We start from the raw sequence: 15,821 nt of genomic DNA on the forward strand, positions 1-15,821 counted from the left end.
TGGTTAGCCTTTGCTCTCGGGGCATTGAACACTATGTACCTCTGACTAATAAAAACAAAGAATAAACTTTTATGGCCCCCATGGCAGGTATTTACTTATTATCTTCTATTTGTCAACTCTCAGGTGAAGAGGCAAAATAGAAATCTAATTAAACACTAACATCATGGAAAATTTGGTAAATCCCCTATTTACTTAAACACAGTATGATAAAACACATTATATTTACTAATACACACACTTTACGCAAGCAGGTTATAATTTGGAAACATAAGATTAACCCATGTGTACCTACAACTGAAATTTTGAACTTCCTCCCTGAGGAAGACTGAATACAGTATGTTAATAAAATAGTTGTATCTCAAGTAGGCTGCAACATTAAATATTTGTGATCTATGAACTCACAAGTTGAATATCAAAGATATACACGTGAGCATTGTAAAAACACATAAAAGGAAAAACATTTAATAAACACATTATTTTCCTTTTAAAATAAATGGGAAAAAAATCCTGACTATAGACTGTAGACTGTAGACCTATAGAGGTTTGATCTTTTATGTCATAAAAAATAAAGCTGTATGCACAAAGACAAATGTCCATATAGATTTTTGAACTAATCAGAACAAACCTTGTGATATTTTTCCTTATCATACTTAACATAGCTAGTAAAAGTGTTCCTTATCATACTCTATAATCTTCTAGTATTTGGCTATTTTAAGACAAAAAAACATTAGTCCCATGTGCCCAAAGACTGTCTGATAAGAAAAATAGTTGTTTCTTAAGTAGGCTGCAACATTAATTATTGGCATCTATGAACTTGCAAGTTGAACAAGATAAATATCAAAGATATAGGCCTACACAGAAGCATTGTAAAAACCAATAATAGGAAAACATTTAATAAACACATTATTTTTCTTTTAACTGAAAAAAACTCCTGACTTTGACTTCAGATAGCCTATAGAGGTTTGATCTTTTATGTGATAAAAAATAAATAAGGATGTATACCCAAAGACACTTGTCCATATACATTTTTTGAACCAATCAGAACAAATCTTGTGGTATTTTTCCTTATCGTGCTTAATTTAGCAAGTAATTCGGCGCCAATCGTTTAATTATACAAGGATATCATAAAGGAAAACAAAAACAACAACAACAACAACAACAACAATAGAACTCCCACTGAAAACTTACAGAACACCGCGTGCCCGCGTACGTGCAGCACGCTTGTACAGAAATGTCCCTCCTGTGCGCGAGCGTGTTGCCCTAGTGCTCTCGCGGGGGGGAGGGGGGATGATGACGTCCGCAGTGCTGGCAGGAAGCCAAGAGGGGCGGCCGCCTGACGTCAGTGGCCTCTCATTCACAAGCACGAGCCGTATATAAAGGCTTTTCAAAGCGCTCAGAGACAGAAGCAACTCACTGTAAAGTTGAATTTTTTTAAACTTTTAAAGAAAAACCACAACTACCGGATACACGCAAGAAGATTAAAGGACCAGCTTTTGACAGTCTTAAAACTTTTTTTAAACTTTTTTTTTCTCAACAAGCTAACCGGAACAAAGGACTCGCTGCTTCAAAGACTACTTTAGGAAACAGCCTTTTTCGACAAGAAGCTAAACTGTTTCCCCGCCGAAAAAGCTTTATGTATTTGGATTTACCATTTCTATCCCGCCGTCCTACTATGGTCATAATGGAGGTCCCCACCATCGACTGTGCGTCCCTCCGTGGTCTGTTGGAGGGCGACGTCCCGGGCAGCCTGGTGCTGGACTGCCGCTCCTTCCTCTCCTTCAACTCGTCTCACATATCGGGCTCCACTAACGTACGCTTCAGCACCATAGTACGCAGGAGAGCCAGGGGAGGTCTAGGTCTTGAACACATTGTCCCCAACGAGGACACCAGGAACCGGCTCCTGTCCGGGGACTACCAGTCTGTTGTGCTGCTTGACGACCGCAGTTCGGACTTAAGCCAGGCGAAGAAAGACGGGACATTGATGCTTGCTGTTACGGCCCTGTGCCGCGACCCCTGCGGAGCCAGGGTTTTTATTCTTAAAGGTAAGAATAAAAAGTGGCTTTTACTGTTTAAGAGAGCTCCACACAATTGTTTTACTGTCTCCTAACAACGGGGCAACAAATGCGGATTACAGCTGTCACCACACCAGCTGGTGCTGGAGTAAACAATGTTCCAAAATAGCCCCATGATGAGCAGTTGTCACCTTTTTGGAAACCCATATTTAAACGCGGATGTGCTGCTTTGTGGTCTGACCTAGATGTCTTTTTCTCTTTCAGGAGGTTTTGACACATTTTCTTCAGAGTATCCAGAGATGTGTACCAAGCCTTCCCCTCCACAAGGCCTTAGTTTGCCCCTGAGCTCCAGCCATCCTGAGAGTGCAGACCCAAGCTGCAGCCCATGCAATACGCCTCTCTATGACCAGGTTAGCATTTTTATTTATTCATAAAATCAGATGGAGTGTATGCAACACTGTGTTTGTGTCTTTCTTCCTGATGCACTGTTTTGAAGCTGACTGACTTGGGTTGCTTTGTTTATTTTTTTCTGTTTAGGGGGGTCCTGTGGAGATCTTGCCTTTCCTGTACCTTGGCAGTGCTTACCATGCATCAAGAAAAGACATGTTGGACATGCTGGGGATCACCGCTCTCATCAATGTCTCTGCCAACTGCCCCAACCACTTTGTGGACTCCTTCGTCTACAAGAGCATCCCTGTCGAGGACAACCACAAAGCAGACATCAGCTCCTGGTTCAACGAGGCAATCGAGTTTATTGGTGAGTACATCCACCATTTTAACCCCCTTCACACTCCTTCAACTGCCAAATGTGAGCGCCTATCACAGCTGTTACCTCCTGAGCCCGTTGATGGCGAGCAACACAAACACCCAACCCCCCTCTTCCTCTTTGACTCTTGGATTTAAATTTAAAAAAGTTCCCTCCAAAACCGACCAGCTGGCTCGGCACAGGCTCCCCACTACACCACAATGGTGGTTACATCATCGCCACCTCTCAGGCGTAGAAAAAAGGGATGCCCCCTTTTAATGAATTGCGAGGCAGCGGCCCCAAACTAGTTATGTAGTGGGGACTCTGGCTGTGCTTGAATGGCTCCCTCTACGGCACTCTTTGTTCTGGCTGAACAAAAGGCAATTTCTCCTCTCTCACTGTCGGCCTTCCTCCCAGATCAATACCCCCAGCAGGGATCTGTTCCCCTCCTTTGTCCATTCAGACTGCCTCTTTTGGGAATAACCCCCACAAGCTCACACCCCGCACCCCTATTTACTGTGTTCCTGTGTCTTAATGAGCGCTGTTGAATTTAAATAGCAACTGAAAGTGTTGCAAAGACTTTTTTGTTTTTGCCTTCCTGTGACAGGCAGAGTTTTAACCTTTCTTTGCAAATGCATTTCATCACCTGATGTTTACAGTGAACTAATGTAGATTTCCCTTCTCTCTCTGTCCCCCCAGACTCAGTGAGGAATAAAGGAGGCCGTGTGTTTGTTCACTGTCAAGCAGGCATCTCCCGCTCTGCCACCATTTGCCTTGCGTACCTCATGCGGACCAACCGTGTGAAGCTGGACGAGGCCTTCGAGTTTGTCAAGCAGCGTCGCAGCATCATCTCCCCCAACTTCAGTTTCATGGGTCAGCTCCTCCAGTTCGAGTCCCAGGTCCTGGCCACGTCTACCTGCTCCTCAGAGGCGGGCAGTCCGGCCATCGGCAACAACAGCACAGTCTTCAATTTCCCAGTGTCCATCCCTGTACACACCTCAGCTGGTCAGCTCTCATTCCTCCACAGCCCCATCACCACCTCTCCCAGCTGCTGAGGAAGGCGGGAGCACAGACTTTGTTTGGACTTGAACTCACAAGTGACTCTGCACAAAACAAGCTCCGGATTATAATCCATTTTATAGTGATACTGGTATCACTGGACAAAATGGTAACTAGTATTTTGGGTCAGCTCTGTGATCTGTTGGCCTCATCATTTCAAAGGGAGATCAGAACTACCACCAGATAGTATTCATGTTGTGCCTACTAAATGTGACAGTCATCCAGTTTTAATCTAAAATGACTTGAGAAATGGCTGAAAAGGTAGTTGAGATTATTCCTGTAGAGGAAGTTAGAAGCATCTGAATATTCTTTATTCAAATGACTGAATTTTTTTGTTTTGTTGTTCATGAAGGCAACTGCTTTTGATAATCGTAATCATTTTTTAACATGGAGAGGGCTAACAGTTGTCTCAGGAATCCTCTCAGATGTCCACTTTGCTTTCCGTACTGGATAAAGAAAGCAATGTAAACACATTGCCCAAAATGACAATGGAAGTTACTCCTTCAATTGACGAACAATGAATGTATCTCCCCCTCTCTAGATGGCAGGAATCTTAATGTTCAGTTTGAGAGTTCAATGGGTTGCCAATTCAAATGCAAAAACCTGCCTTTCAAGACATCATGATACCTTGACGATCCTGACACATTGGGGAAATGGACCATTAAATACCTCATGTTTCTGTACTGTGTACTGCAGCGCTGAGACGGACACAACCCCAAAACTACTAAAACGGGGACACGTAGTCCTCAGTGGCTGCATTCTGACATATTTATTGAACTAAAGTAATATATTTCTTTATCATATCTATTTTTGCATTGTTTGTTTAAATGTTGTTTTTATACCGTTTAATAAAGCTCATTTGACTTTTTTACTCAGTTGAACATTTTCTCTTTTTTTCCCTCATCTTTAGTCTGACGGAGAGATTACAATGTAATTTAGCAGACGCTTAATTTCCAAAGCGACATACATTTTAGAGTTCATACAACACAAGCAAACACATGCAACATAAAGATCAAGTTGGAGGACAACACATATGTGCCATGGGTTCAGTTTGGGTCCAGTAGATCTTAAGATTTGTACTAGGTAGATTTGTTCACTAGTGGACAATAATGCACAATGACTTAAAGCAACACCAATTTCATTTGGTCGTGAATGTCACATGATCTAGTTATCTACCCAAACACCAATAATGTGAAGTAACTTGAGGGGACTGCTGAACAGAGAAAAAAATATCAGGCTTCGTACAGGTGCTAGAAATCCCTAGAAACACTTAAAATCCTTGAATTTTAATGTGTTTTCAAGGCTTGGAAAAAAAACTTGAAACTGCTTCAAATTTAGGTTATATAGGATGCCAAGTCCACTTACAAACAGGTGACACTGACACATTAAACTTTGTTGTTGTCTGTAAGTATTACCCTTCTGTAGAATGCTGTCACAATGTTTATAGCACAGTAACATCTAATTGTGTTCACAATTGTGTTGAACAAGTGAGATAATCAGTATGCTGAATGTACTATCTATAAATATGTCTGTTACCACAGATGTAAGATGCTGGAAAAGCTTGAAAATGATAAGTGCTTGAATTTCACTTGGACCATCAACAGATTTCTTTTCAAAAGTTGCATCCTCAGGTTATACATATTAACACAAATTTAGTGCAAAGTACAAAGTCTCCCAAAATGTATATTACCTGTATTACAAACATTTAAGGGCTGCAACAAACCATTATCATCATTAATGAATAGATAATTTCCTCAGTTAAGCACATGGCCAATAAGATTTCCCAATATAGTTAAAAAAATCACAATTTTTTAAAGCCCAAGTTGATGTTCAAATTGCTTGTTTTATCTACTTCCAGCAAATTCATTTTGTCTACTTCTGAATATTATCCTTAGTTTCTTTTGTTCAGACAAGGGAAAGTAGGAGATGTTTTTTTACCTGACATTTTTCGACTGACAACTTCAATCTTCTTCAGTCCTCAGACACCTCTGAACAAGACTGAAGTTGTCAGTCGAAACATGTCAGGTAAAAAAACATCTCCTGCTTTCCCTTGTCTGAACAAAAGAAACTAAGGATAATGCTTGTTTTATCTGACAAACAGTCCATTACATTTCATTTAATGTGATAGAATTCAAATAAAGCCAGCAAATGTTCATTTTTATTAAAGGTGTGAATTTATAGCCATTTTGCATACAATAACTTTATCTAAAGTATTATTCAGATAGCTTTTGTTTCTGTTTCTGTATTATATAACTAATGAAAGTTTTTACTTTCTTACTTTTACTTTTACTTTTTGTTACTTTACTACGTTTTCGATGCTTGTGAAGACTAAACAGTAACAAAAGGAGCAAAAACAACAGCATGGCACCCAAACAAAGCTGAAGTAAGGCTGACCTCCCGGCATGTCAGAAATATCTTTGTGCACATCCTTCCATGTTTTGTTCCATGCGATGGAATCCTATCCTATATCGGCATAAGGACTTTGCCTACATAAGAAGCATGATGTCATGGCGTCTGCCATTGTTTGGGCCACACTCCCTGTCTATGAACCCATCTGAGACCAGGGCAGCAGCAGGAGGCCTAAAGAATCAGCTAAGGAGCCCTCCCTCTGCGGCCACAATAGGAGCAGCTGCAAGGCGTTTGGGAAAAGTGTGACAACTAAAGAGCATTCAGGGCTCATTCAAGCACCGGCCTTGTGTCCCCTGCCTCCCACACCAATGAGGAGGAGGAGACAGAGATGGCCATGAAAGGGAAAGGAATATGTTTGGGTTGCAAATTAGCCCAAACATTGGCTTTGACCCTTGATAGGGTGTGAGAAAAATGAGAAGAACTTCCTCCAGTCCAAAGGTGATGATGATGATACCCCAAGGCCTTCAATAAAAAACAACATTCAATGGTGGTTTAAGAGGAGAAAACCTTCAATTTTGTCAAAAATGTCTTGTCCTGAAATAACACTTTGACTTTAACTACATGTATTTCTGATAAATGACCAAATGTATTTTTAAACTGACACCCACTTCTTATCAGACAGCAATGCAAATGTTTGTCTCAGAAAGAAAACATCACCAGTCACGATGCCTCTGTCATGAAAGGCCCATTCATTACCTCACCAAGCTCCCTCAGACAAGCTGTGGTTTTGGTGACATATGTGTGACCCCCCCTCTTAACCCGACCCCCAGCCCTCCCGCCTTTGTGTCTTCAGATTTCCTGTTGTCAGGAGGGAGGTTGGCAGGAGTGTGTGTTTGTGTCTGCGTGTGTGTGAAAGTCGTTAGGCATCTTTTATGATCTGATGAGGGAGCTTTGGAGGGAACGAACCCACAGTCGATCGCAACGTCAGGGACATTAAAGCATTGTAGTTTAGAGTGTGTGTGTGTGAGACAATGTGAATGTGGTGTGAGACAATGTCAAGGTGTTATCAAAATGAGACTGGATCCTGAAATCAGACTATTAATTTTTGACAAATTCATATGAAAATGAAAGTACAAGTTTGTTGTATTCTTATCACATTCTCAAGCTTTAAAAGGACACCAGCCACAACTGACCATAACGTCATTTGCCAGTTTCACTATGTTGTCAATTGGCTGTTCAATTTCGCAACTGAGCTCTGACTCAGCTTCAAAGTCATTTTAATTAACACAATCCAGAGGAAACAATGGTTACATAACGTGTCAGACACTGCTGCCATGAGAGGAAGAAACATAGCCCCACCACTCCTTTTTTACATAATCCAGTTTAGATTGAATACATGGGAGTCGAAGTTAGTTTCATGATTTCCTCACATCAGATGTGTGACACATTCCCACTTCTTTAAAGAACAAAAATAGCATCTTGAATTCTGTCACATGTACCTAAAAAAAGGACTAATATGGAATCCAAATGACTGTGACATTTGAAAGGTTTGGTACACACTGGCTCACAATGTCCCGATTGAAGAACATGAGATCATCGTCATCATTATAAAACAATGTGACAAAGTTATCTCATAAAAACAGTGTGACACCATGATATTCAGTTATATAAACCTTTAAAGGAACATCTGCCTCTCAGTTGAGGTTTCAACATATTTTATTGTAGATGCCAACAATAGGAACTGATTTATATGACATGTTTGCTGTTATAGTATATCAATATCTTTATATGCACAGCATCAGGGAATGTTGTGCTTTAACTACTTGCCCCAGGGAGGTTATATCTTTGGTTCAGTTTGTTTATCAGGAAAGTTATGTAAAAACTACTGGCCTACTTCTCGTTCAATTCGGTTGAAGGATGTAGTACAGGCAAGGAAAGACTTATTAAAATTTTGGAGTAGATATACAAATACATTTCCACTTAAATTAACATTGCGGGCATAGTTTAACAGGGGTCTGTGCCAAGTTCCCTTATAGTTTGTTGAGAAATATTTGTTAGTTTAATCATTTCAATTTCAACTCCAGATGACTGTGCTTGGTCACAAAGCACACATTTGTCTAACACAGAGGTCAGCAACCTTTACTAACCAAAGAGTCACTGTTGGCCAAAAAAAGGTGAAACAAAATATCGAAACCTTATTTTGAGCCTTACTATGAAGATTAAAACAGCATACTAAGTCTAAATTAGCCTACCAACATTACTTAGGTCATAATTATCATTTACTAATTTGATTTTGTCATAATGCAGCGAGGACCCAAGTGCAAATAAGAGGCTGAACACCAAAGAAATATCTCAAGATTCCTAGATTTGGAATTGAAAGCTATAGCCTAACTAGAGAAACTCACCCACTGCAGATGGCCTGAAGAGCCACATGTAGCTCTAGAACAGGGGTGGTCAACCTGTGGCTCCAGAGCCTCATGTTGCTCTTTAGGCCGCCTGCAGGGGCTCCTAGTGGCTGAGACAAAAAAAAAATAAAATAAAATAAAAAAAATATATATATATATATATACATATATATATATATATATATATATATACTTTTACATTAAAATTTTAATTTATCAATGGTGTAGACCAAAAACTATTTGTATTCTCCAATTGTAAAATTATATAGCCTTTTTACAGCATATTTTTAAAAAGTTTTGACATTTAAGTCAACTAATGTGCTTCATAGCTTACGAAAGTCTACAGCCCAGCGCCTTAACCTTTAAGTTTTGCCAACTTTGAGTTTCGTTTTTAGTTACCCTAGATAGACTAGTTTTCAAAATCATATTAATAAATGCTCAATATGACTATTAATAATGTTGGTAGGCTAATTTAGACTTATTAGGCTGTTTAATTTTCATTTTAGGCTCAATATAAGGTTTGCGCCTCAATTCTGCGATTTTCTCTCATTTTTATGGCCAATAGTGGCTCTTTAGTTAGTAAAGGTTGCCCATCCCTGCTCTAGAACCTCAGGTTGCCTACCTCTGATCTAATTTTACCAAAAAAACAAAAACAGTAGCCTTTTTTCATCAAGCGGGTCAGATGAACGCATACTAAAAAATTATGTGTTGCTCATGGCAGTGGCATCATTGAAAAAGAAGATGACAACGCTATAAGATCCACATTATTCACATTTGGTCAACTTTGGGGTAGGCTTAACAGGTCATTTTTTCTTCAAAATGTGTAGCATGTAGCTGCAGTTTTAAGACTGTGATGGCAGCCATGAGAGTCGTAGTAAATAAGCCACAACATGTAGCAACACCTTAACCCTCCTCTTATGTTGCGGGTCAAATTGAACCATTTCAAAGTTTAAAAATAAAAAAAAAATAGTTAAAAGTATTTTTCATAAAAATAAAAAATAAAATCAATGTCATGTAAAACCATTGTATGGTATATGAAGGTCTTTACAATATACATTAAAACGTTTTACTATGCCTTTTTTATGAAAAAAGAGTTAATTATCCTCATTGAACCATGATCTGTGAGAGGTAAAGATCAAAATGATTGAAATGGTTTGTAATGAAGTTATTAATGAAATTTAAACAATTTTTATTTTTCTGACACTTTTGGATAATTAAACATACCTCAGGTTATTGCTGTTCCTGAAAAAATGAACATAACAGGAGAGTTAAAGGGAAGAGCTTAAAGGGATAGTTAGGATTTTTTTGAAGTGGGGTTTGATAAGGTATCCATAGTCAGTCTATTACTAGAGTAGAAGTCGATACAGTATGGTGTTTACTTACTGCCCTGTAAATAGTTTCTGCATTCAATTACCGATAAAAATGCAAATGTCTGAGCAGGAAAATTGTTTCTCGAATTGATGTCATAGTTCAGGAATGCATCACACCAGCTGACATTTCTAGTCAATTTCAGAAGCATTATCACACAGTTATTTATCATTTTTATTGCCTCTGGTGAAAGACTCACATAAGAACACAGCAAGCACAGCACACAAGACTCAACAACAAAGACTACGATCTAACCTGACTTCCTGTGTGAGAAAGGCTTAAGTGTTAACGTGATTGGCAGTCTGCTTACCGAGGGATGTCGGGTAATTACACCTCTCACACTTCATCGTACCTTGAAACTGGATTAAGTCTCTCACACTCACACATCCATTCTCGCAAACACACACAATCTCCTGAGTGAGAAGATTTAGTCCACACATTGATGTCATGGCAGAGTACTCACCTGGAGTAGATCTGTAAGAGGATTAGGACTGTAACATCCCGTGGCTGTAGTATTGGCTTGTTCAAACCTTTTTAGTTCAGTGCAAGGTACAGACACATATGCACACACAGTCTGTTGTGCCAGATGCCACATCTTATGTGGGCTTATCGTAAACAAAGTCAACATGGACATTTCCTGTGAAGGGGTCAATTTGTCAGAGCCAAAAACTTGCCTCAAAAACTTTTTTTCTTCTTATAAATCAGGTAAATTAAAATACAATGAACATTAAGGACTCACTCTATCAATAAATATGAATGAATAGAAATTAAAGCTGTCATGGTATCAGATTGTCACTGCAAGATTATCAAAAATCCACAATAATAATAATATAAGATTAATAGAATTTATATGACTTTGTTTTGTAACTTTTTTGGCAAATTAACTACACTCAAAGTTTAAGTACCTGGAGAGACATTCTGTCACCATAACTATATAACAAAGTGAGAAAGGAAAGAAAATGAAATTAGTTATTACACATTATTTATACTGTATGTAAAATTCACCTTATATCAATATTTAATTTATTTTAAATGACATGGTAAACAACACAACCACTACATCACAACAGCCATAATATTTATAAATAGATACAAATATATTTGAAAAAAAAAAATATCATAATAAATTACCAACCCTGCTTCAGAATCGTTCATGGACAAATTAACCCAACAATGTGACAGGTACCATGTTTAAAAGGGAATAAAGAGAGAGACGCTTCTACCAAACCTTCAGTACTCACGAAATTCCAGAGAAAAGCTGTGCCAGAAGCCCTGCAAAAGAATCCAGACTCACTGCTGTTGCGTGACAGGAGTCCAGATAAAGCCAGATCTGTGACATGATAACCAAAGACTTGTATAGTTCAAGGAATGTCAGGACATTACGTATGGCTGCAGTGAAGTGGCTTTTCCTTGCCAGCAGGACTCCCCTGAAAAGAAACTATGTCGGCACTGAAGGTGTGCTCTGGTTTATCTTTCAGGGCATCTCTGCAAACTTTTACAATATTAATCCCCCATTGTGTTTGTGCTTGCTCCACCTGTCTAGATAACAGACTTCTGCTCCGGCCTGGTAAAGAAAAAGAAGGTCATTTATTCTGTAATAATATTCTGTAAAGTAAAAAAAAGTCAAAGTAACAACTTTTAATTGCTCATAATCATAAAAGCACATAAAATATTTGAATGATAGCCAGAAGTAAGACACCCATCAGTCCCTCCAGAGCCTCATTCACCACGCTGAGCCTGAACAGAGCCTGTATTTTTCCACTCACTGGAGGTACGGGGTTGTGTTCACAAGCAGCAGTGAGATCCTGTGTGGAGTATTCAAGGAATGTCTGGCATCCTGTCTTCTGAACTGACTGCACTGAATAGATGATGTCACACCCAAAGAACATACATCTGAGCAGACATAAATCACTTTAGGGCAGCACAGATGTGCTCGCCAGTTAAAACGAGCACATTTTGTAGTAATCATTTGGCCAATGGAATAAAACAGAGTTGAATGTGTTATATTTGAATTATAAGAAGGCAGATAGTCAATGTGTCTTTCTCCACTGCTTCCGTCTTTGTCACAGACAGACCTGAGACAGCACAGCATAGTTTGGTTTGTGTTCCCTCAGAAGTTATCATGTTTAGGCTTTGTAGGTCACACACACACACACACACACACACACACACACACACACACACACACACACACACACACACACACACACACACACACAGTATCACAATCTTTGAACGGGACTTGGCCAGCTGTTGGCCTGTCCATGTCATAGGTAACTGGCCAATAGAATCTGGTGCTGCAAGTCCAACTTCTGAAGAGGATTAAATTTAAATGATTACAGAATTCGGGGCTCATTCTGACTGGGATCCTGCGAGAGTGATGTCAGTCTGAGACCAACGCTGCATAACTTTACCTGTGACCTAAATAAAAAGCCTGCATTGAGACCAGTCTTATTTCTCTGGTGTGTGTTTACTCTTAGGCTTCCACTCTACAAACCTGAGACCTTTACAAATGCACAGGTTACTAAACAGGCCTACCGAGCACAGGCCAAAGAGCCCAAGTGACAGAGCCCCCCATGGCCCCATATTGTCTCTCAAATAAATAACCAGGAAGAGACTCAAAATGACCACAAAGAAAACATAAAATGAGTACTAAAAGACACAAAACAACTACAGAACAACTGCAAAACAGCTGCAAAGAGACACAAAAAGGCCACAAAGAGACACAAAACCAATGAGACAATGAAACAAGCTGAAGAAAGGATCTGTTAAATTGTTCATCCCAGTGCTAAAGTAATACAGTAACACTAAAAGGAAAAAGTCATGCTTCAGAGATTTTAGGGCCCTGGGCAACAGCAGGCATGGGACATCCCACATGACTGAGAAATGATCACCACACATATACTGGTGGTATTTTACTGTGGCCATTCTCCAGATGAAAAACTGCCAAAAGCTTGTTATTAATCAAATTTATTGGATTTAAATATGGGTTATGAGATCATAGTATGAGAATGTAATGATGGCTCCAGGGTTAGCTCTATAATTATATATGAAGGTTTAAATCACACTCATAAATTGTTTTGTAATCAAATGTTACCTAAGACATTTGACATAACATACTCTTGTGTGAAGAATAGAACACAAACCTTCTGTAAATATTCAGTAAATATTCAGTTTTTCATGATTTTTATGCTTGTCTGTATTGTAGGCAGCAGAAGTATTCAGATCTGTTACTCGTGTAAAAGTAGGAATACCACACTGTGAAAGCTCTACAAGTAAGTTTGTATTATCAGAAAAATATACTTAAAGCGGTAAAAGTAGAAGTACGTATTTGATGTTTTGGGGATTAATCTTGTTGTTGCATTAATATTTTGCAATCTGAAACTATAACTAAACTTACAGACAATTATAGTCTAGTAAAAAGTACAATAATTCCTTGTCAGATATAGTCTGGTATAGGTTTAAAGTATAAAAGGGAAAAAGTACAGAACTTGAGTAAATGAACACCACTGATTATTGATGCAAAGACCAACAAAAATCCATCAACAAAATGGATAAGAGATTCTGTAGTGACCTGTGAAATATACACCAAAGAGATGATCTCTTAAAAATATGTCTGATTCATGAAATGTTCTATTTGATTAATTCAGCAGGGATGTCCAGAGAAGTTGTAGCAGCACTGCCACATAAATGGATCAAATGTGTGTTGAACGGACATTGAGCAGAGCATCACATAGTGCATGTGGATGGATGTGTCCCCAGAGAGGATCTCTGATACTGCGCAATGTTTGTTACCAAGTTCACTGGGTGTGAGCACCATCTAATGGTAGATACTGTGTCTTACAGATAAATAACTATAATGGGACTGAATAGACAGCCTGCAGACAAAACAATTCCCTTTAGCATTTAGGAGCGCAGCAGAGCAGTTTGATTACACAATCAATCATTCATATTGACTTTATCTCCCCATGTGATCGTAGTCCAATTCTCAAAGTCTCTGTTGACGGAGAGGAGGTTGTGAAAGGATCAGTGTGGATGTCGAAAAATCAACATCCCGCAGTCAAACACAGACAAGTGAGTTCCCATGAGTGGGACCAGAGGATGTTGGACTAACCTGACCTAGCCTCCCTCTACCAATAGTGTGTTTATACATCAGCTATTCAAATTTAAACTAAAGTACAACAAATACCAAAAACTGCTGAGTAGAGCTAAATAAAGCAAGGGACATGCTAGTCTGCTATTGGTCAAACCTGAGTGATTCAGATTCAAATTGTTGACTTTTGCTTGGTATTGTTAATCAGTAACACTGCTGCTGTTTTAGAGGGAAATGTCCCCACATAAGTAATCCATAGTCATTGATCATTAACTTAATTTAAACTGCTACACTGGTATGATAAGTTCAAAAATAAAAGTTAATAAGTAAACAACAATTCAGCTTGAGATGCTGATAACAATAAACTCTTTAACTTTTTAATGCATGACTTAAAGATCAAGGATCAAGGATTGATGTGTTTATTTATCATTATGTGCAACAATTACATAGAAGCAGCCTTTAGAAATTAAATTCTGAGTCTCAGGCTCCCTCAAACAATACAAAAAAACCCATATATCCAAGAAGAAGAAAAAAGTAATATATATTATTCTGTAATTTTAATGAATAACTGAATGTGAACAGGAATGCTGCATATACATGTATGCATAATGAGTGAATATAAGGTAAAATGTAAATAAAAGTAGAATGCATCAAATTTAGAATTTAGAGTTTATATATACAAATACAGATATCTTTTTAGACATAAAATAGATTGTCTTTGTACATACTATAAATTAATACATGTAACAAATGTTTTATACATTTTCTATTTATATCTTATTAATGTCCCAACTTTTTTGAAATATGTGTTGTATACAGAGACATTAACAGGAATGCATAATGAGAGTATAATTATTATATAAACAGGAATACAATGGTGGAATGTAACTAAGTACATTTACTCAAGTACTGTACTTAAGTACTTAAGTACTTGAGTATTTCTATTTTATGTAACTTTATACTTCTACTCCACTACATTTTGATGCAAATATTGTACGTTTTACTCCACTACGTTTAGCTGACACATTTAGTTACTTTCCAGGTCAATTATTATTATTGTCATTATATGTATATTTTTTAAAATTAAAACTCACAACAGTATATTAAGTAGTTAAAATGAGCCCAAAATTAAAACACGAATTACATAAATGCATCAACACAAATAATCTAATAAAAATATTTAGAATAGGCCTATATAAAACAATCTGAGTGGGACAATTTTGTATAGTTAGTACTTTTGATACTTTAAGTACATTTTTAGGTAACGCTTTATATGAAGGTCCTTGTAATAACCATTAATTAACAAGTAATAAGGCCCTTCTAAGTCCTTACAAGATGCTTATTAACATTATTGTGTGTTTATAAGTTTATACAAGTGTTAATAATGCCATTACAAACACCCACATGACCCACCCATTATGTCTTTGCCATGCCTTTATTAATCTTATTTTGTCTGCTTATTGATATTAAAATATACTTTATTGCTCATCTATTATAAGTTAACTATGCTTTTTGCAACTACCGGTTCTAAAGCGAGAACAATGCCTTATTACTTGTTAATTAATGGTTATTAAGGACCTTATTATAAAGCGTTACCCATTTTTATGGTGGTACTTTTGTACTTTTACTTAAGTAAGGTATTGAATGCAGGACTTTTACTTGTAGTAGAGTAATTCCACAGTGTGGTATTGGTACTTTTACTTAAGTGAGGAATCTGAATACTTCTTCCACCACTGCAGGGATATAGTAAATGTACTATATATGCATAATGATTAGGTTATATTTACGTG

At 37.9% G+C, this 15,821-nt stretch overlaps 1 protein-coding gene across 1 annotated transcript; it reads left to right on the top strand.

Annotated features, from left to right (window-relative positions):
- Window positions 1–1,371: 1,371 nt before the first annotated feature.
- Window positions 1,372–4,687, top strand: dusp1 (dual specificity phosphatase 1). The gene is made up of 4 exons (XM_059345824.1): window positions 1,372–2,042; window positions 2,277–2,422; window positions 2,550–2,769; window positions 3,457–4,687. The coding sequence occupies exons 1-4, from the start codon at window positions 1,634–1,636 to the stop codon at window positions 3,810–3,812; spliced, it is 1,131 nt and encodes a 376-aa protein (XP_059201807.1). The 5' UTR covers window positions 1,372–1,633; the 3' UTR covers window positions 3,813–4,687.
- Window positions 4,688–15,821: the final 11,134 nt, after the last annotated feature.

Source organism: Centropristis striata, chromosome 12, assembly GCF_030273125.1.
Source record: "Centropristis striata isolate RG_2023a ecotype Rhode Island chromosome 12, C.striata_1.0, whole genome shotgun sequence".
In the NCBI taxonomy this organism is placed as follows: Eukaryota; Metazoa; Chordata; class Actinopteri; order Perciformes; family Serranidae; genus Centropristis; species Centropristis striata.